At 37.5% G+C, this 25000-nt stretch overlaps 1 protein-coding gene across 2 annotated transcripts in view; it reads right to left on the minus strand.

Annotated features, from left to right (window-relative positions):
- LOC118762415 (telomerase protein component 1-like) overlaps positions 1-25000 on the minus strand; it is a 121056-nt gene that overhangs the window by 36494 nt on the left and 59562 nt on the right. For both annotated transcript variants that reach the window (XM_036500887.1, XM_036500886.1), the window contains one exon: positions 16104-16214. In XM_036500887.1, the coding sequence (XP_036356780.1) occupies positions 16104-16214 (111 nt within the window). The remainder of the gene's footprint in view (positions 1-16103; positions 16215-25000) is intronic.

Below are 25000 nucleotides of genomic sequence, written 5' to 3' on the forward strand. Positions count from 1 at the left end.
GAGCACAAGTGTCTGTAAGGCGATACTGGTAATGATCACGCTTGAATGGTGCTTTTTACATGCCACCGGCACAGAAGCCTGGCAGAAGCCTGCACCAAACTTCTGTAACTGTTCTGGCAGGATTTTTTCAGCTAGGTACCTCAGCAGGGTGGACTTAGTACTTTTTACATGGCACAAGCACAGGCAAGGTGAGTAGTGCTTATTACATGGCACAAGCATGAGCAAGGTCAGTTTTGGCAAGGTTTTTACAGCTGGATACCCTTCCAAACACCAACCACTTAATAGTGTTGACTGGATGCTTTTAAGTGGCACCTACACTGATAGGGTCACTAAGTACTTGCAAGACAAAATACATATGCATTTATTTTATTTATATAAGAAAAATGCACTTGATATATATCGTACAGATTACACTGTTGGTTCATTGCAATGAAAAGCAAAAATATGAAACTCAGAGTAAGCAGTATAATAATTCAGTTTCTAAAATTTGTGTGTGTGTGTGTGTGTTTCTATTTTTTTACATTTAAGAAAATGAAGTTGTCCTGTTTTCCTCTTTTTTTTTTGGCTATACCTGTGAAATCCCTTTCATAATGTTGTGTAACACACACTTCTGGATAATACTGTAAACTGACAAGCATATTGATTGAAGTTAAGGAATAAAGGAAACAGAGGAAATATGGAAATGAATCTGAAGAAACCTGTTAATGACACAGATAGGTGACTAGGGTCGCTGACAACTCAATGAATTTGTCATGAGCTGCACACTTACAGAACCAGAGACAAAGATATAAATGACAGATTATTCATGTGAAAGGCCAGTATCATTCATGGTTTTATTGAGGCTGTGATTATGCCAATGAGTTTAATGCAAGGCAAAGGCTCCACTATCTCGGAATGATAGAGATTTATTCATGACAAGTCAACTTTGACATGATGGTCATGGGATTGGTTTGAAACAGGGGTGTGTGAGTGTGTGGTATGATTAATTCCACTATGACCTACAATGAATGTCAGCATTGAAAATACAGGAGGAGTCCACAAGGTCTCTGTATAATTGTTTAATATGCTAGAGACAGAAGACAAATATTCCTCAAATTGTGTCTTAACCTTTTCATTACCGTATTTATTTTGAGATGCTCTGTGTTTCTTTCAATTAATTTTAAATATAACAAAGAATTTAGCAAAATAACTTAGTTATCATTAAGCTAGCGTCAGGAATATAAATTGTGTGTAAGGTTTGGTGGAAAATTTTAATTCAAAACTTATGAAAAGAAGACATTTATACTACAGAGCCAGAGGTAGTTTCAGCCGGGCTGGTATCGAAAGGGTTAAGAAGTATTTCCCTATTATATATTTTAACCCTTTTGTTACCATATTTCTGTCGAGATGCTCTGTGATTCTTTCAATTAGGTTTAGATATAACAAAGAATTTAGCAAAATAACTTAGTTATCATTAAGCTAGTGTTAGGAACATTAATTGTGACTAAGGTTTGGTGGAAGATTTTGATTCAAAACAAATGAAAACAAGACATTTGTACTACAGAGCCAGAGCCGGTTTCAGCTGTGTTGGTATCGAAAGGGTTAAGAAGTGTTTCTCAATTATATATTTTAACCCTTTCGTTACCATATTGATTTTGAGATGCTCTGTGATTCTTTCAATTAATTTTAAATATAATGAAGAATTTAGTAAAAATAACTTAGTTATCATTAAGCTAGTATTAGGAACATAAATTGTGACTAAGGTTTGGTGGAAGATTTTAATTCATAACTTTTGAAAACAAGATATTTGTACAACAGAGCCAGAGGTGGTTTCAGCCAGGTTGGTATCGAAAGGGTTAAGAAAATGGAAGTACACAATGCATTTGAGTAAAAAGTGGGATGGCCATGGCTAGAATGTTTTTGACCATATATCTGTTAAATCAGGGTTGAACTGGGGCTAAACAAAAGCAGCAACAACAACAATGAAAATATAAAAATAAACAACTAAGTCTTGTAAGCAGATATAGCAGATAGAACCTGCAAGAAGCCTATCATGTGTGTGTTTGTATCTTCTTGTCTTGACATTACACAATAGTCTTAAACAAGTATTTCTATCATATGACTAGTGTCCTTTGTTTCCAATTTTCCATGAAAATATGTCCAAGCATGGGGAAATATTATCTTGTTCAGAAACAGATGACGGTTGGAGACAGGAAGGGAACCCAAATGTAGAAAATCCAGATATAGAAAATCAGCCTCAATGAATTTCATCTGACCCATGTAAAAGCAGACATATATATCACCCAAATTTTATATTCGTATGGTCTCTCAGACGACTCACATATATATACATGAAGCATATGGTATAATTATAAACAGGGCAAATTTTAGCCTTTTCTCCGCAGACTGAAAATATGATGAACAGCCTTAATCAATTGGTTGACCCGAGGCTATAGTAGAAGACAATTGCCCAAGGTGCCACGCAGTGGAACTGAACCTGGAACCATGTGGTTGGTAAACAAGCTACTTACCACACAGCCACTCCTACGCCTGTTGTGCACACTACTCCTATTCTGCACACATCAACACCAACAAGTCTTCAAGGCGTCTACATCATTCTGACAATCTCCAGAGAAACAAACAGCCAAACTGTTTATATACTCATCAAAGGCAACAGTTACTCTTTGAAGGAGTCCCTAATTTGCATACCAAAAGTGTTTAACACAATAAATACCAGTGGCCTGTCAACAGGGATCTTAGTCCACAAAGTATCAAGGTATGATATAATATATATCATATATATATATACTAATAAAAAGGGTTCAGCAAAAGAATTGCCTCACCACACACCGAAGTTCAGAAATAACAGCCAAAAATCTTAGCCATTTCTTCTACTTTAAAAAGGGTCTTCCAGAGAAACCATAATACTTGAAGGTTATTTACACAGGCAGAGGGTAACGTAACGAAAATCAATCAATATCCGATTATCCATAGACGCACGTTTCGGAATTAGGCTTTTTCATAAAGAATATAAAAAAATATAAACTTTACTAACCATATTCCTCATCAGTATGGATTTTCTGTAATAATCAGAAGGTACTAAAACATTTGAACGACTCTTTCCATATAACGGTGTTAGGCCGCTAATGTTAATACCGCCAGATTCAAAACATGAATGAGAGTCGCTTAGCCTCCCCCTGAACTTCGGTGTGTGGTGAGGCAATTCTTTTGCTGAACTCTTTTTATTAGTATTACTAAAAATTTACCGTATAACGGTCCTGTTTTCATACCGAATGCTACTTGGTGAAATTTATTGATTATTTCTTAATTAATTTTACCCTTTGTTACTATTGATCATATATATATATATATATATATATTTGACTAGTTTCATTTGTGGGGAGCATTGAGTTACCCTTTAACACATAAAATGCAACAGGCCACAATCGTGGCCATCAGGCACAGATCGACAGGTCATGATAGTGGCCCAGATAGATGCATTTAATTTATGAGCGTTTATCGGGGTCTGATGTCACTCAAACGCTCCGATACCCCTAGAATGCATGAAGGACTAATAGTTCAACTAATCACTTTTCAAATGATGTAAAACTTGCCACCATTATATACTAAGAAGATATCTCTATATATATAAATGGCAAAATGTCTGTGTGTGTATCCTTTATACAATTCCACAATTTTTCAATTAGAGGGCTCGCACTTTCTATGGTCATTCAAAACCATCCAAGGGTGGCCATGCACATCTTTACATTTCCCCAGTCACCCTGCAAAGCCATTAAAAAAATCAACAGAGGTGACTTTTTTGTGAATTTTCTATCCAAAACCCAATCAAAGTGCCCAAAACTTGATATGCCAATTGAATGCCAGCTAGCTGTATGTGATTGATCGGAGATTTGGACAGTACTCGCGTGTATATGCGCACACATGCACACAGCTGTATATGCATGCACAAGTAATATGACCCGGCAACGCCGGGTCATAGTGCTAGTTTTAACTATATGTGATTTTTTTGTGTGTGCATGGTAGTCTCATTTTCATAAAATGTGTTCAGCAGTCCATGCTATGTAAATGCAAATCCCAGCATTTTACGGGATAACCACCATTACTCCCAGGTCCGTTTTGACCCGTAAAAGTAACACCTTTCAGGGTCCCATATATGGATTAAATAGATTTCCCAAGAGTAGAAGCGGTTCCTTTTAATTTTGACAAAATTATGGGGAAGGCAGCTCTTTTAGGAGAAAGACACTCTGGCATAAAACTTGCTGCGAAAATAGTACCAGTTATATTGTAATGTTTGTCTCTCAAACCTACTTTGGTGACTGAGAGTGGCAAAAGTGATGCACAGATTTTTGTTACTTAAATCCAATGACATACAGATATGTCGACCATCATTTCATTTTTTGATCTTTTTTTGTATTTTATGAAGTCCTATGGTGATGGATACCTGTGCACAGGTAACAATGAAAGTAAATCAGAACAATCAGGCTAAATGCGAGACAGCTACCATCTGACAAAATGCAGCAATTGTTACATACATACATCCATACATATATACATAAATACATGTACACACATACATACATACACATACACACACACATTCAGCCATATATACACAAACATACATACATATACATTCATCCATCCATACATACATACATATGTATAAATACATGCACATACATACATACACATGCATTCAGCCATATATATACACAAACATACATACATACACATAAACATCCAGCCATATGCACATACAATATATACAAACATATATACACAAATTATATACGTATGTAGGTGCAGGGGTGGCTGTGTGATAAGAAGCTTGCTTCCCAACCACATGGTTCTGGGTTCAGTCCCACTCCATGGCACCTTGGGCAAGTGTCTTCTATTCTAGCTTCAAGCTGACCAAAGCCTTGTGAGTGGATTTGGTAGATGGAAACTGAAAGAAGCCAGTCGTATGTATATATATGTGTGTGTGTGTGTGTTTGTGTGTCTGTGTTTGTCTCTGCATCATTGCTTGATAACTGATGTTGGTGTGTTTATGTCCCTGTAACTTAGCAGTTCGGCTAAAGAGGCCGATAGAATATGTACTAGGCTTACAAAGAATAAGTCCTGGGGGTTGATTTGTTTGACTAAAGGCGGTGCTCCAGCATGGCCACACATACATGCTCACACATCCTTCCGTACATACATACACTCACACACACACATCCTTCCATGCATACACACATACACATCCTTCTATACATGCATACATACGTACATACACTCACACACATCTTTCCATACATACATACACACACACACACATACTTACATACATACACATCCTTCCATACATACTTACATACATACACATCCTTCTATACATACATACATACACATCCTTCCATATATACATACACACACACACATCCTTCCATATATACATACATACACACACACACACATCCTTCCATACATACATATACTCACACACACATATGTAAGTACTCAGATACAGGAGCAGAGATGCCTTTCAAATCAAATCAAACCTTACCATTTTTTTTCACAAAAGGCATGAAACATAAGGGATATATTAGCTAATGCAGTCCTAAAATCACCACAACTGATATGGTCGGATGGTCACAGCAAAGATGTCTTTGACATTAGCTCTGTTCAATTAGCCCTGATCTGGGACTAAAAAACAACAACAACAACAACACTGCCACCACCACCTTCTCATAATACTACATAGAATCACATCACACTATTTACACCCAGGCCTCCATTAATCCAACATTACTGATACTTCCAAAAACAAAAACAAAATTTCTGTGTTTTCTTTTTTCTCCTTGCCTGGTGTAAACAACAGCCGCCTGTTGTCATCATGCAAAACTATTTCACTGAAGAGTAACGGTGGTGGTAGTGGTGGTGGTGGTTGTGGTGGTGCTGGTGGTGGTAGTGTATTAGTAGTAATAGTGGTAATGGTCGTGGTGGTAATAAAGGTGGAGGTGGTAGTGATAGTAGTAGTAGTGGTGGTGGTGGTAGTAGTAGTAGTGGTGTGGTGGTAGTAGTAGTAGTAGTCCTAGTAGTGGTAGTTGTGTGGTTGTAGTAGTAGTAATAGTGGTAATGGTCGTGGTGGTAATAAAGGTGGAGGTGGTAGTGATAGTAGTAGTAGTGGTGTGGTAGCAGTGGTGGTGGTGGCGTTAGTAGTAGTAGTCCTAGTAGTGGTAGTTGTGGTGGTTGTATTAGTAGTAATAGTGGTAATGGTCGTGGTGGTAATAAAGGTGGAGGTGGTAGTGATAGTAGTAGTAGTGGTGTGGTAGCAGTGGTGGTGGTGGCGTTAGTAGTAGTAGTCCTAGTAGTGGTAGTTGTGGTGGTTGTATTAGTAGTAATAGTGGTAATGGTCGTGGTGGTAATAAAGGTGGAGGTGGTAGTGATAGTAGTAGTAGTGGTGTGGTAGCAGTGGTGGTGGTGGTGGCGTTAGTAGTAGTAGTCCTAGTAGTGGTAGTTGTGGTGGTTGTATTAGTAGTAATAGTGGTAATGGTCGTGGTAGTAGTGGTAGAGGTGGTGGTGTGGTAGCAGTAGTGGTGATGGTAGTGGTGGTGGTGGTAGTGATAGTGGTGGTTGTATTAGTAGTAATAATGGTAATGGTCATGGTAGTGGTAGTAGTAGTAGTAGTAGTAGTAGTAGTAATAGTAGTGGTGGTGGTGGTAGTAGTAGTAGTGGTGGTGGTGGTGGTGGTGTTAGTAGTAGTAGTAGTGGTGGTGGTGGTGGTAGTAGTAGTAATAATGGTAGCGGTGGTGGTAGTGGTAGTAGGTGCTGTGCATTTGTATTGCACACATGTCTAAATCAATGCCACTGCTTATTCTGCACACACCAACACCAACATCCCTTCAATATATGCATCCTTGTTTATCTTGTCACCTTAATTGGGTTCCAGCTTTGATCCAAACACATTCTACATGTCCACCATCAACAGTTTTCCTGAATATACACACGTGTGTGTGTTTGTGTGTCTGTTAACATACAGTATAAATGCATATACATACACACACATATCAACCTACCTACCTATATTCTTTTACTCTTTTACTTGTTTCAGTCATTTGACTGTGGCCATGCTGGAGCATGGCCTTAAAGGTTTTTTTTAGTCAAAGAAATCAACCCCAGGACTTATTCTATTGATCTTTGTTGCCAAACCGCTATATTACAGGGATGTAAAAACACCAACATTGGCTATTAAGCAGTGGTGGGGAGGACAAACATAGACACAAAGACACATACATATATATACATACATGCATATATATATATATATATATTATTTATTATTATTATTTAATTGAATGCAACGCACCCATTTCCAAGTAAGTTTACCTTCACTTTTTTGATGCGACTACCATATACTGATTTCTTCCTCCATCCTTCTCCAATTCCCTTTTTCTCCCACTCCCTCTTTCGCCATTTTCTATCTGTCTCTCTCTCTCTCTCTCTCTCTCTCCCTCTCTTTTTCTCTCTCTCTCCCTCATTGCTCACACGTAACCATCATCCATCTTTCTTTTCCTACACAGATGTTCAAAAGACTGGACGTTTTGTTTCCTCTCTCATCTATCTTTTCTCTTTTCAAAGGAAATATTTCTCCCACTGTTCACTATTTACAACCCTCCATGTTTATTTTCATTCAGTTTCCTTGTATGTCTCCACTGTCCTGTTTTTGTTCCCAACTTTGACCCTCCATAAATCCTAAATTTTATTTTAGAATTTATGGGAGCAACTGTCTTTGAAGACTCATATTGTTGTTGAATGCTTAAAATGGGGAGTAGATAGACAGCCAACAACTGATGAAGGGTCCTTTTTCTGTGTTTACTTGTCCTGTTTTCCATTTTTCTCTTGTTGTTTACATATTTAACTCATTTGTTTATGTATTTCATGTTGTTTGCATAGTTGGTGACGTTTTGTACCCATATATGCATATATGCATATATATACACACACACACACATATCTATATATTATTTATCATTATATATATATCTATATATATATACATATATGACAGGTTTCTTTCAGTTTCCGTCTGCCAAACCCACTCACAAGGCTTTGGTCATCCCAAGGCTATAGTAGAAGACACTTGCCCAAGGTGCTACTCAGTGGGACTGAACCAGAAACCACATGGTTGGGAAGGAAGCTACTTACAACACCACCATGCCAGCACCTATCTTTTATTTTTTACTTGTTTCAGCCATTGGACTGTGGCCATGCTGGGGCACCACCTTGAAGGGTTTAGCCAAAACAATCCACCCCAGCACTTACTATTTTGTTAAGGCTGGTACTTATTTAATTTGCATCATTTGCTGAACCACTAAGGTATTAAGGATGTAAACAAACCAACAATGGGTGTCAAGTAGTGGACAAATATATACACTAAAACACACATACACACACAAACTAAAGAAAGCCCATAGTATATATATATATATATATATATAATATATATATAGGAGACTTATTGAGTCAAGTACCTCAACATCCAAATAATAATCAAATGGAAATTGTAGTTATGATACCTGTGCCGGTGGCATGTAAAAAGCACCATCTGAATGAGGCTGATGCCAGCACTGCCTGCCTGGCGTCCATGTCAGTAACATGTAAAAAGTACCAACCGATCGTAGCTGTTTGCCAGCCTTCTCTAGCCCATGCTGGTGGCATGTAAAAAGTACCATTACACTCACAGAGTGGTTGGCATTGGGAAGGGCATACAGCTGTAGAAACACTGATCAGACTGGAGCCTGGCGCAGCCTCCTGGCTTCCCAGACTCCAGTTGAACTGTCCAACCCATGCTAGCATGGAAAACGGATGTTAAACGATGATGATGATGACTATGGATACATGTGCTCAGGGCTTGAAGATTGCTTGAAGATACAAGGCACTTTATAAAAATTGACTTAACCACATGTCTTAATGGCAAGAAACTATTAGTAGCTCTTATTTTAATACAGTGTACATTAAATGAGATACATATATATATATATATATATATATATATATATATATATATACACACACATATGTATAAATATATACACATATGTATAAATATATACACATGAATATATATATATGTGTGTGTGAGTGTATATTTATGTGAGTGTATATTTATAAGATGTGTATATTTATGATAAGCAGAATTTCCTAGAGTAAAAGTTGTAAGTATAATATTAGAAAAAGAACTGATGATTTGTTAAAAACATATCAAGAGACATTTTGACAGCCTAATAAATCACACTCAACTTAAGAACTGAATGTTTAAGTTGTATTTCATAACAAGAAATGAACCACCAACACCACAACCACCACCACTACCAACATCACCACCACCTTCACTGATTGTTTTACACTATTTTCATTTGGTGAACATATGCATATATATGTCAATATTTCTGTTAAGTAAAAAAGAAATCTCAGAAATATACATATATAGTCTGATTTTTATCTTGAATTATATATTTCTAAATATGTTTTTGAAAGTGGTTGCTACACAACAACAGAAACACTGATGTTCTGAAATCAAAGGCAGGCCTTTTATGGTAGTTATTTAACCTGCTAGAAATACCAACCAAACTCCCTGAAATTGCGTGCTACTTATTGTCATTAAAAAACAGGAATCGTCTTCATTGTCATTGTTATTGTCAATTTAATATCTACTTTCTTTGTCAGTCATAATGCTTATGCCAAATGTGATAGTTAAGTCCCTTCAATGATTTGCCAAGAAGCCCACAGATCCTGCAAATATTGATTTAAATACGCAACCAAAACAGCTCCTAATAGTTTCATGTTTCTGTGATACTTTAACAGGCATATGTTTATGAAACACACCATGTATCTCAAAGCAATCTTTCAGGCTCTGTTTATGCATTATGTATGAACAGAACCTAAAAGATTACTTTAAGATACAGAGCATATGTCATAAACATATACCTGCTTAAGTATCTTAAAAGCATGAAACTAGTACTAACACCTTCAGTTGTGTATTTAAATTAATATATATGTATCATCATCATCATCATCATCGTCAATATCCTTATTATGAAAGGTACATAATAGTGTATTTAACTTGATATTTATCTCTCACTGGATGGAGTACTTTTTTTGTAGATTCTACCTCTGTTGAATCATTAAACTATATATATATATGTATATATAGTAATAATATTAGGGAGTATAACTCCAAACTTACAGGGAAAAATTCAATTTAGTATTAAATCAAATTTCACAGTATAATATATAAAATACGAATTAGAGATCAAACCACTATTATGCAAATCAAACAGTGACAGACATAAACCAATACATAATAACAGATAATATATATAATTAATATAATATATATATTATATATATATATATATATATCATCATCATCATCGTTTAACATCCGCTTTCCATGCTAGCATGGGCTGGACAGTTCAACTGGGGTCTGGGAAGCCAGAAGGCTGCGCCAGGCCCAGTCTGATCTGGTAGTGTTTCTACAGCTGGATGCCCTTCCTAACACCAACCACTCCGTGAGTGTAGTGGGTGCTTTTTACGTGCCACCTGCATAGGTGCCAGACGAGGCTGGCAATGGCCACAATCGGATGGTGCTTTCAAAAAGTATAAAATGAATGATAGATATATATAATAAGTATTATATATATATATTATATATATATATATATATATATATATATATATATATATATATATATATATATATATGTGTGTGTGAGTGTATATTTATGTGAGTGTATATTTATAAGATGTGTATATTTATGATAAGCAGAATTTCCTAGAGTAAAAGTTGTAAGTATAATATTAGAAAAAGAACTGATGATTTGTTAAAAACATATCAAGAGACATTTTGACAGCCTAATAAATCACACTCAACTTAAGAACTGAATGTTTAAGTTGTATTTCATAACAAGAAATGAACCACCAACACCACAACCACCACCACTACCAACATCACCACCACCTTCACTGATTGTTTTACACTATTTTCATTTGGTGAACATATGCATATATATGTCAATATTTCTGTTAAGTAAAAAAGAAATCTCAGAAATATACATATATAGTCTGATTTTTATCTTGAATTATATATTTCTAAATATGTTTTTGAAAGTGGTTGCTACACAACAACAGAAACACTGATGTTCTGAAATCAAAGGCAGGCCTTTTATGGTAGTTATTTAACCTGCTAGAAATACCAACCAAACTCCCTGAAATTGCGTGCTACTTATTGTCATTAAAAAACAGGAATCGTCTTCATTGTCATTGTTATTGTCAATTTAATATCTACTTTCTTTGTCAGTCATAATGCTTATGCCAAATGTGATAGTTAAGTCCCTTCAATGATTTGCCAAGAAGCCCACAGATCCTGCAAATATTGATTTAAATACGCAACCAAAACAGCTCCTAATAGTTTCATGTTCTGTGATACTTTAACAGGCATATGTTTATGAAACACACCATGTATCTCAAAGCAATCTTTCAGGCTCTGTTTATGCATTATGTATGAACAGAGCCTAAAAGATTACTTTAAGATACAGGGCATATGTCATAAACATATACCTGCTCAAGTATCTTAAAAGCATGAAACTAGTACTAACACCTTCAGTTGCGTATTTAAATTAATATATATGTATCATCATCATCATCATCATCATCGTCAATATCCTTATTATGAAAGGTACATAATAGTGTATTTAACTTGATATTTATCTCTCACTGGATGGAGTACTTTTTTTGTAGATTCTACCTCTGTTGAATCATTAAACTATATATATATATGTATATATAGTAATAATATTAGGGAGTATAACTCCAAACTTACAGGGAAAAATTCAATTTAGTATTAAATCAAATTTCACAGTATAAATATATAAAATACGAATTAGAGATCAAACCACTATTATGCAAATCAAACAGTGACAGACATAAACCAATACATAAATAACAGATAATATATATAATTAATATAATATATATATTATATATATATATATATATATATCATCATCATCATCGTTTAACATCCGCTTTCCATGCTAGCATGGGCTGGACAGTTCAACTGGGGTCTGGGAAGCCAGAAGGCTGCGCCAGGCCCAGTCTGATCTGGTAGTGTTTCTACAGCTGGATGCCCTTCCTAACACCAACCACTCCGTGAGTGTAGTGGGTGCTTTTTACGTGCCACCTGCATAGGTGCCAGACGAGGCTGGCAATGGCCACAATCGGATGGTGCTTTCAAAAAGTATAAAATGAATGATAGATATAATATAATAAGTATTATATATATATATATATATATAATATATATATATTATATATATATATATATATATATAGTATATGTGTATGTATGCTAGTGTCCTTGTTTTGGCACTGACTGACAGTTGTAAATGAGTGTCACTGTCATACAAGCTGTGTCATTCATTTGTAACTTTTTGGTCATGGGGAAATATTATTAGGGAGGGCTGAAAAGATCATAGGCTGACTATGAAGAAGTGATACTAGAGTTGTGAAAACTTGTGCATGCATTAATCTCAACCCTTATTTTTAATAACTGTACTGATTCTTTTCAGATAAACTGACATCTGATTGTTCAAAGAAACCATCAAAAGTAATTAGTGGTAGCAGCAAATATGACATTATCAGTACCAGTGGCACATAAAACGCACCATTCGAGGGTGATCGTTACCAGCATCGCCTTACCGACACTTATGCCAGTGGCACATGAAAAAGCATTTGAGCGAAGTCATTGCCAGTGCCACTGGACTGGCTCCTGTGCAGGTGGCACATAAAAAACACCATTTGAGCGTGGCCGTTGCCAGAACCAGCTGACTAGTCCTCGTGCCGGTGGCACGTAAAAGCACCCACTACAATCTCAGAGTGGTTGGCGTTAGGAAGGGCATCCAGCTGTGGAAACTCTGCCAGATCAAGATTGGGGCCTGGTGCATCCAACCCATCCCAGCATGGAAAGCGGATGTCAAACGATGATGATGATGATGATGATTATTTTAACACTGGTTCCCAGTGAAGTGCTTTTTCATGTGGGGGGGGGGGGCAGATGATAGTGAGATGGGGCCAAATCAGGAGAGCAGAGAAGCTGATCAACCAGTTCAAAGCCACAGTCATGCACAGTGGTGGTCATTGAAACTGTGACTTGTGTGCTGGATCATTGTCCTGATGAAACTGGACACCTTTTGTCAGTTTTCCTGGGTGTTTGGTCTTTATAGCATTTTGTAACTGCCTCAGCAAGTTGGCATAGTGCTCTCCATTTATGGTGTGGCCCTTTTGAAGATAGTCAATAAATATGGTGCCTTTTGTATCTTCAAAGCCTGAGGCCATCACTTTCTCTGCAGATGAAATGACCTTAGCCTTCTTTGGAGTAGGTGAGGAGGGGGTGTTTCCACTGCAGGGAATACTCATCCTGGCTTAGGAAATGTTTAAGGAAAGCAGCCAAGTCTGCCTCCAACAGTGTCAGATTTTCCTGTGATGTGATCAACCTGGAGTGTTTTGATCAGGTGTTGGAAGACATGGCACCCACCAAGCAGAACCCTTCATTATGCAAAGTTCATTGTGCAGAATATAAACACAGACACACAAACATATATATTACGAAGGGCTTCTTTCAGTTTCCATCAACCAAATCCACTCACAAGACTTTGGTCAGCTTGAAGCTAGAGTAAAAGACACTTGCCCAAGGTGCCATGGAGTGGGACTGAACCCAGAACCATGTGGTTGGGAAGCAAGCTTCTTACCACACACCCACTCCTACACCTATATGCGTATATAATTTGTTTATATATGTTTGTATATATTGCAGGGAAAGCAACCAAGTCTGCCTCCAACAGTGTCAGATTTTCCTGTGATGTGATCAACCAGGTGTGCTTTTGATCAGGTCTTGGAAGACATGGCACCCACCAAGCAGAAACCTTCATTATGCAAAGTTCATTGTGCAGAATACTCTCAACTCTCTCACAGGATATGTTAATAGCATTATAGTCATTCATCTGCCATCCATCACTGTGCTTCATCATCATCATCGTTTAACGTCCGTTTTTCATGCTAGCACGGGTTGGACGGTTCGACCAGGGTCTGGGAAGCAAGGAGGCTGCACCAGGCTCCAGTCTGATCTGGCAGTGTTTCTACAGCTGGATGCCCTTCCTAACGCCAACCACTCCGTGAGTGTAGTGGGTGCTTTTTACGTGCCACCGGCACAGGTGCCAGTCAAGGCAGTGGTGACATCGGCCACGTTCGGATGGTGCTTTTTACGTGCCACCGGCACAGAAGCCAGTCAAGGCAGCGCTGGCATTGGCCACATTCGGATGGTGCTTTTTACATACCACCGGCACAGAAGCCAGTCAAGGCAGCGCTGGCATCGGCCACGTTCGGATGATGATTTTTACATGCCACCGGCACAGAAGCCAGTCAAGGCAGCGCTGGCATCGGCCACGTTCGGATGGTGCTTTTTACGTGCCACCGGCACAGGTATCACAACTACTATTTCCATTGATATTTATTTCGATGTTCATATACTTGACTCAATAGGTCTCCTCAAGCACAGCTGATTGTTCGGAAATCCAAGGTACTTTGAATGGGCTGGGGCTATGCGGAACTGGTGCAGGAAGCAGCCCGGGTCTTCCTACACCAGTTCTGCATAGCCGTTTTCCTCAATGGTGGAAGTTGTGGGACATCCAGACCTTGGATCATCTTCAAGACTCTCCTTTCCTCTCCTAAACTCAGCTGCCTACTTTTTCACTGTTGATAAAACTGGAGCATAATCCCCTAACACAGCGACCCTGTTACTATGAATGTTCTTGGGGGCCAAACCCTTTTTCTGCAGGTACATGATAACACCACAATGCCAAATTCTGTCCATTTGTGAGTGAAGTGACTACCAGTTACTTTTGAACTGTCAGAGGTCAGTTTACCTGGAAGGAAACCATGCAGTTATAAATAAGAAAGGTTGAAATTAATGCCTGCAACATTTCACAGCTCTAGCATTATTCCTTCACAGCCAGTTTATGAACCTTTCAATACAATCTCACACCTTGCTCGAAATAGGTGAGGGTTTGTAACAGGCTGTAGAAAATCTGTCTCATAATTTTAGTCTGATCCATGCAGTATTGATTTAAATACACAACCGAAACAACTTCTAAAAGTTCCATGTAATTGTGATACTTTGACAGGCATCTCTATATATATAAACGGCAAAATGTCTGTCTGTGTGTGTGTCCTTTATACAAATCCACAATTTTTCAGTTAGAGGGCTCTCACTTTCAATGGTTATTCAAAACCGTCCAAGGGTGATCGTGCACATTTTTACATTTCCCCAGTCACTCCGCAAAGCCATTAAAAAAATCAATAGAAGTGACTTTTTTGTGAATTTTCTATCCAAAACCCAATCAAAATGCCCGAAACTTGATATGCCAATTGAATGCCAGCTAGCTGTATGTGAGTGGTTGGAGATTTGGACAGTACTCATGTGTATGTGTGTACGCACGCAGCTGTATATGCATGCACTACCACTATGACCCGGCGTTGCCAGGTCATAGTGCTAGTATGTTTATAAAACACACCATGTATCTTAAAGCAATCTTTTAGGCTCTCTTTATACTTTATGTATGAACAGAGCCTAAAAGATTGCTTTAAGATACATGATATATTTTATAAACATAAGGTTGTCAGATCCTCATATGTCGAAACCAATAGGAGAGTCCATCATTAATCATCGTCATTATCATCATTATGTTTGTCAATAACATTATCAAAGGTACATAATAGTTCCATAATATGTTTTTTACAGAAGTAAATTCTTTTTCAATAATTAATTTACTATTTTACTATTTGTATGTAACCCAAATATTCTTCACAACGAAGTGAAAAACAAATCACAGAATGAACAGCTCCAAGTCTTAGAAATAGCAAAGTTGTATAACAGTAAATGGAAAATCAAAGAAAGCATTAGACTGGAATTGGATGTCATGTTTGATGGTATGGATATTCTTGTAGTGAATATGAAGAAGAGAGCCAATTAAAAGAATAAGGGAAGAAATATGTTGAAAATTTACCAAGAATTCTCCACATTTAGACATCTTGCAATCAGTAATCCAATCTCTGTGACAATCAAACAGGATTCGGTGTGGCTGCCAAATTTTGTTCAAATCCCAAATGACAACTTTCTGAAAAAAATAAATGAATAAAAATTGATTAATTTAATTAATCAATTAATTAATTAATTAAAAAATAATGATGATGATATGATGATGATGATGATGATGAATAATAATAATAATAATAATAATAATAATAATAATAATAATAATAATAATAATAATAATAATAAATGCCCTGATGCAATACCATGGCTTCTGATCTTGACTAATTGGAAGTGTTATCATGTACATTGTTTTGTCTTGGTATGACTAATTGGAAGTGTTATCATGTACGTTGTTTTGTCTTGGTATAAAAGATGGGCTACAGCAAATATTCTGCTCAATACCACAGATTTGCTTGTCACTTGGTTGACCTTAACCAGTTGACCATGTCCCTTAGTGGCTGACGATATGTGCATCTCTGATCATGAGCAGAAGTAGTGGGGGAACATCATAGCCATGTGTTGAGAGGGATTCTTTGGGGTTTGAATAATTCACCTCTGGAAACATGGGTGTTTCGTTCAACATCCTTAAACAACCCTTATTCAGGGACCTTTTGAGCAGGATGGGTTACTCGACCAGAAGAAAATTCTAACTGGACTAAACCTGCAAGGTCAGGTGCTGTTTATCTTGATATGAGATCACCATGTCACGCACATATGGTTGTGATGCATGTGCCTGGTGTACCCTTATCGGACGGGTAGTCCTGATGGATATACTGGGCTTCGTATATTTTACCCCAGTGGTGGTGGTGGTAGTGGTGATGATGATGATGATCTTTTCTACTATAGACACAAGGCCTGGAATTTTGGGGGTGGGGAATAGTTGATTGAATCGACCCCAGTGTGTCACTGGTATTTAATTTATCAACCCTGAATGGATGAAAAGCAGAGTTGGACTCGGTGAAATTTGAACTCAGAACATAAAGATAGGTGAATGCTGCTAAGCATTCTGCCCAGCATGCTAACAATTCTGCCAGCTGCTTTAAAAAATAAGAAGAAGGGGGAGGAGAAGGAGGAGGAGAAGCACTTCTCTGGGAACCAGTATTAAAGTAATCATCATCGTTTAACGTCCGCTTTCCATGCTGGCATGGGTTGGATGATTTGACTGAGGACTGGTGAACCGGATGGCTGCACCAGGCTCTAATCAGATCTTGCAAAGTTTCTACAACTGGATGCCCTTCCTAATGCCAACTACTCCGAGAGTGTAGTGGGTGCTTTTACGTGCCACCGGCATGAGAGCCAGTCAGGCGGTACTAGCAGCAGCCACACTCAAATGGCGTTTTTTACGTGCCACCTGCACAGGAGCCAGTCCAGCAGCACTGGTAATGACCTCGCTCAAATGATTTTTAGACGTGTCACTTGCACAAGTGCCAGTAAGGCGACACTGGTAATGATTATGCTCGAATGGTGCTTTTTACATGCCACCGGGATAATAACTGGGATAAATAAATATGTCCTTTATCTTTTCCTGATATGTATTTACATTCACTCACATATAAAACTTCATATACAAAGTTATAAGTGCATACAATAAATCTATATATATATAAAGCTGAAGTTGTCTGTGTATGGCAGGTTTGGTAGCCTTCAACTAACACTATCTCCTCCGAGACCCTGCAGCACAAGTTGACCAAAATTGAGAGTATGATAGAAGAAGGCTTGCTCTTCATTCTGTCAAAGATAAAATTCAAATCGGACCATGTTAAGACCAAAAATTATTTACATCAAAAAGGTGCTTTTTTTTCTATGAAAATTCCTATTTTTTATGATTTTTTTTTGACTGCTGTGTTGCCATTTTTCGGTATATTTCAACCAAGAAAATGGTCACTTAAAGAGAATAACAAGCTACATAATGCAAAATTTTTACTTTTCAAAAATTCCAATTCTAAAGGGTCGGAACAAACCCGAGCAACGCCAGGCGATACTGCTAGTTGCTTATATTTGTAGATTTACATTATTTTAATTCCTATATTTACTGTCTTCTGTTGTAGCAATTATCGTAACACTCTGTTGCCCTTCTTATCTTCCTTATCACATGGTTGAGAAGAAAGTCTCTCAATTACACAGCTGTGAGAGAGGGGGAGGGGGTATTTCCTTGACTGGATTGCCCATTGATTTCAGGTCTGAATGATCAGAGTTGAATCTCGCCTAAACAATAATAACACAGTATCAACACACTTTCTAATATAACCGGTTATTTAATCTGTCAAACTGACAAGGACAAATTGAGGAACCATCTTTGGCAGCATTTGACTTCAGAAAGTTGAGGCATAAACAAAGTGTCTAAAAACATACAACCCTCTCTTTCATCCCATCATTCCTTTTCCTTATCTCTCTCTCCCCTTTCCCTTTATCTCTTTCTCTCCTTTCCCTTTATCTCTCTCTATCTATCTATCTGACTGTTTATCTATCTATCAATCTATCTCTCTACCACTCTATATTACCTCTGACTTATCTCAACCCTCAAACACCCTGCTATAGTAAAAACAGTAAAAGTAAATTCTTCAATAAACTCATGCTGCAGATGTTATTGATTTCCTTGGAGTCATTATGAAATAACTCTTGGTTTAGCCTTCCTCAGGCAGTTTACAGAAAATCAATATATCTAACAAATTGGTATCAAGACAAGCTTTGAATAACTTCATCAGAGTTTCACTGTATGTTCCGTTTATCTCTGTTGTATTCCTAATTAAACTTCCCTTCTTTCTTTCTTGTATCAAATTAAAACCAAAGTAGATTGGTGCCATTTTCAAGAATTTCCAGAACTGTTGATATGAGATTTCTAAACCTATGACCAAACCAGGTTGTGCTGCTTAAGATCTCTAAAATGAGTGGCATATCAGTTTTTTTTAACTTAATTCAGTCATGAGCTCTAGGATTCATAAGGCTTCACACAATTTCCATCGCATATAAATGACTAAGATTACAACACTCCCTGCCCCTGCTCCAGAATGGGATCCCAGTAATTACCAGAACTCATTAAACAGCTGATTATATTTGGAGTAATGTGAAAAAAATTAAGTGTTTTGCTTAAGAACACAATGCACTGCTTGGCCTAGGAATTGAAATCATGATTTTATGATTGTGAGCAAAGCACCCTAACAACTGGGCCACATGCCTTCACAGCTTTTTGAACCGCAGAAAAAAAACACAAATTATATTATTCTGAAACTTTAAAGCTGCCGGAGTGGTCAGGTGGTAAGAAGTTTGCTTCCCAACCACATGGTTCTGGGTTCAGTCCCGCTGCATGGCACTTTTAGCAAGTGTCTTCTATTATAGCCTTGTGCAGACCAAAGCCTTGTAAGTGGATTTGGTAGATGGAAACTGAAAGAAGCATATTGTATGTGTGTGTATGTGTGTGTGTGTGTCTTTGTGTTTGTGTTTATCCCCAACTGCTTGACAACCAATGTTGGTGTGTTCATGTCCTTGTAACCCAGTGCTTTGGTAAAAGTGACTGATAGAATGAGTACCAAGCTTTAAACAAATAAGAACCAGGATCAATTCCTTCAACTAAAAATTCTTCAAGATGATGCAGCGTGGCCACAGTCTAACCCTTTCCTTACGAACCCGGCTGAAACCGGCTCTGGCTCCGAGTACAAATCTTTTGTTTCATAAAGTTTGAATTAAAATCTTCTACTAAACCTTAGTCATAATTTATGTTCCTAACACTAGCTTAATGATTACGGAGTTATTTTACAAAATTCTTTGTTACATTTAAAGTAATTGAAAGAAATACAGAGCATCTCAAAATAAATACAGTAACGAAAGGGCTAATGACTGAAACAAGTAAAAGATAATAATAATAATGAAATTATTGTAGAGTGCTCAGGTACACCACAACTTGTCAGAAAGTGCGTATAGAGTATATGCAGTAATGTACAAATGTCTGGAAAGCGAACAGTGTATGAGTCAGATACATGCTTGTGTGTGTATGGAGGGGAGAAAATCAGGTGTAGTGTTGGCGAATCTCAGAAAGCATGGAAGTTTTGAAGGATGCAGTGCTCCAACAACTAACAACTGATGCCAGCAGTTTGTTCCATGCTTCAGCAACTCTCAGAGTGAAAAAATGTTGCTGTGCTGTTTTCTGACTTTGTAAATATGTCCACGGGTGTTAGACGGGTGGAGTTTGAAAAGGTGCTCAGAGTTATTGTTTGTAAGATGGTTAATAATTTTATGGATGTCTGCCAATAAAAGATAAAAGATACCTTCAAAAATAGAATGTATAAGTTGAAATAAAGTGAGGGTTGGCTACATTAAATCCTCATCAATTAATTACAATTTTGACATTATCTAATTATCCTCTATTTCAAGTCTTGCTGTCTATTTTGTGGCGTTGGAAAAATAAGTTTGGTGGGCCTGTTATTAATAACATCTTCACTGCTGTTTTTATAACATTTGCAGAAAGAGGAAAGTATAACTGGATGTAGAATATTTTCTAGCTAATAAGTACTGATTTGAAACTTTCGAGAGGCATTTTATTTTGTACAGCATTAATTTGATCAGTGAAACAGCAAGAGCTGGCACAGAGACTGCTACTAATGTAATTTGCATCCTTTTAGAAGTCTATTTTTAATAAGAGAACAATACAATATAATGCAAAGCATATTTTGTTAAATATTTAAAAAATTAATGTATATATATATATATTATTCAAAGAAATTCCAACTCTGTTTTTTATGTTTTATTTATATTATTTTTTATAAAAAAGTAGAATATAGAATAGCAAGTACAAATATATATATATAGTAAAATGAAATGAAGTATTGATTGTCTTATTGAATATATGAAATATTGAATATAAAATATTAAGGGACTAATATACTTTCTTGCATTATAGCATTCTTCAAGGTCTCAGGTTGTGACAGGAGTCTTTCAACTCCTGTGAGTGTGTGTGTGTGTATATATATATATAATATACACACACACATTCACATATTAAGAGTTATTCTTTGTAAGCCTATTACTCATTCTACCAGTCGCCAAGCCTGTGCATTTATATTATATATATATCTGTGTGTGTGTGTATATATATATATATATATATACATATATATATATATTATATATTATATATATAATATTTATTTATTCTTTTACTTGTTTCAGTCATATGGCTGTGGCCATGCTGGAGCACTGCCTTTAGTTGACCAAATCGATCCCAGGACATATTCTTTGTAAGCCTAGTACTATCAGTCTCTTTTGCCGAACCACTAAGTTACAGATATGTAAACCCACCAGCATTGATTGTCAAGCAATGTTGGGGGGGACAAACACAGACACACACACACACACACACACACACACACACACACATACATACATACATACATACATACATACATATATATATATATATATATAATACACACACACACACATATATATATGATGGGCTTCTTTCAGTTTCCGTCTGCTCACAAGGCTTTGGCCAGCCTGAGGCTATAGTAGAAGACACTTGCTCAAGGTACTACGCAGTGGGACTGAACCTGGAACCATGTTGCTCATTCGCAAGCTACTTACCACACAGCCACTCCTATGCCATATATATAATCTATATATAATCCAAATATGAACAAGCAAGAAAAAACAACAACAGAGTTATTGGACGCTCAGGAAAGAAAAGAAAGAAGATTTCACGTTTAGTTTGGAGCTCTTCGTCAGAAATATAGAAAAAGTCCAAAGAAGGGAAGACGGAGAAAGGAAATCGCCAATGATACACACGCAGTCACATATTGAAAAAAAAATACATATATATGGACACATACATATACATATAAATACATATACATACATATATATATATACATATACATACATATATATATATATATACATATACATATATATATATATATAAACACATATACATACATATATATATACACATATACATACATATATATATACATATAATATATAATATACATATACATACATATACATATATATATACTATACATACATATATACATATACATTATATATATATAACATAACATATATATATATACATATACTACATATATATACATATACCTACATATATATATATAACATACATACATATATAATATACATATACATATATATATATACTATACATACATATATATATATACATATACATACAATATATATATACATATACATAAATATTATATCTATACAACATATATATATATACTATACATATATATATACATATACATACATATATAATATACATACACATATATATATATATACATACATATATAATATATACATACATATATTATATATAATATACATTATATATATATATATACATATCATATATTATATATACATATATATATACATATACATACATATATTACATATACATACTATATTATATATATACATATATATAATACATATACATACAATAATATATTATTCTCATACATATATATATATATACATACATTATATATATATACATACAATATATACATATCATGACATACATATATATAGATATACATATACATATATAACATATACAATATATAAACATATATAATATACATATACATAATATCATCATCATCATCATCATCATTTAGCGTCCGTTCTCCATGCTAGCATGGGTTGGACGGTTCAACTGGGGTCTGTGAAGCTGGAAGGCTTCATCAGGCCCAGTCAGATCTGGCAGTGTTTCTACGGGGATGCCCTCCTAACGCCAACCACTCCGTGAGTGTAGTGGGTGCTTTTACGTGCCACCTGCACAGGTGCCAGACAGTGCTGGCAAACGGCCACGAACGGATGGTGCTTTTACGTGTCACCGGCACGGGGGCCAGGCGAGGCGGGCAACGGACACAACGGATGGTGCTTTTACGTGCCACCAACAGGGGGCCAGACAGAGCTGGCAAACGGCCACGAACGGATGGTGCTTTTACGTGTCACCGGCACGGGGGCCAGGCGAGGCTGGCAACGGGCACGAACGGATGGTGCTTTTACATGCCACCGACACGGGGGCCAGACAGGGCTGGCAAACGGCCACGAACGGATGGTGCTTTTACGTGTCACCGGCACCAGACAGATCTGGCAAACGGCCACAAACGGATGGTACTTTTACGTGTCACCGGCACGGGGGCCAGGCCAGGCTGGCAACACGAACGGATGGTGCTTTTACGTGCCACCTACATGGGGGCCAGACAGGGCTGGCGAACGGCTACGAACGGATGGTACTTTTACGTGTCACCTGCACGGGGGCCCTGATGTTGATCGACCTCAATTTGGTTTGATCTTGATTTTGACTGTTCTCACTGGTCTTGCCGGGTTTTCTCACGCACAGCATACCTCCAAAGGTCTCGGTCACTGGTCATTTCCTTGGTGAGACCTAAAGTTCGAAGGTCGTGCTTCACCGCCTCGACCCAGGTTTTCCTGGGTCTACCTCTTCCACAGGTCCCCTCAACTGCCAGGGTGTGGCACTTTCGCACACAACTATCTTCAGCCATTCTCATCACATGACCATACCAGCGCATACGTCTCTCTTGCACACAACAACTGATACTTCTTAGGTTCAACTTTTCTCTCAAGGTACTTACACTCTGTCGATTATGAACACTGACGTTACACATCCATCGGAGCATACTAGCTTCATTTCTTGCGAGCTTACGCAAATCCTCAGCAGTCACAGCCCAAGTTTCACTACCATGTAGCATGGCTGTACGTACACATGCATCATACAGTCTGCCTTTTACTTTGAGCGAGAGGCCTTTTGTCACCAGCAGAGTAAGAGCTCTCTAAACTTTGCCCAGGCTATTCTTACTCTAGCAGTTATACTCTCAGCGCACCCGCCCCCGCTACTGACTTGGTCACCTAGGTAACGGAAACTATCAACTACTTCTAGCTTTTCTCCCTGGAAAGTGACGGAAGTTGGTCTCAGAGCATTTTAGTGTTAATTGTTCCTGAGCATCTGCCACATACAAAAACCATCTTCCTAGTTAGCCTCCTTTGACATTGCTGCACCTCTTATGTGTCCATAGCTTACACTTGGTGCATCTTATAGAGTTTCTACCTACACCTTTTCTACAGATCGAGCAGGGCCATCTACCTGAAGGCGTTTGTGATTGGTCTACCTTCCTACTTATTAGGACTTTGGTTTTGGCTAGGTTGATTCTAAGGCCCTTCGATTCTAAACCTTGTTTCCATACCTGAAATTTCTCCTCTAGTTCTGATAGAGACTCAGCAATTAGAGCAAGGTCATCAGCATAGAGGAGCTCCCAGGGGCATCCTGTCTTGAATTCCTCCGTTATTGCCTGGAGGACTATGATAAATAGGAGGGGACTGAGGACTGAACCTTGGTGGACCCCAACCTCTACCCTGAATTCTTCACTGTACTCGGTGCCAACCCTCACCTTACTAGCAGCGTCTCTGTACATGGCTTGTACAGCTTTCACTAACCATTCATCTATCCCTAGTTTCCTCATTGACCACCAGATGAGGGATCGGGGGACCCTGTCGAAGGCTTTCTCCATATCAACAAAAGCCAGGTATAGGGGCTTGTCTTTGGCTAGGTATTTCTCTTGCAGCTGTCTTACCATGAAAATAGCATCAGTAGTACTTTTCCCTGGCACGAACCCAAACTGCATCTGATCTAGGCTAACTCTCTCTCTAATTAGTTGGGCTATAACCCTCTCCGTAACCTTCATTACCTGATCCAGCAGCTTGATACCCCTGTAGCTATTTGTATCTAGGGCGTCACCTTTACCTTTGTAGCAGCTGACTATTATGCTGCTACACCAGTCATTGGGAATGACTCCTTCGTGTATCACCTGGTTA

The sequence above is a fragment of the Octopus sinensis genome, linkage group LG3, assembly GCF_006345805.1.
Source record: "Octopus sinensis linkage group LG3, ASM634580v1, whole genome shotgun sequence".
Lineage (NCBI taxonomy): Eukaryota > Metazoa > Mollusca > Cephalopoda > Octopoda > Octopodidae > Octopus > Octopus sinensis.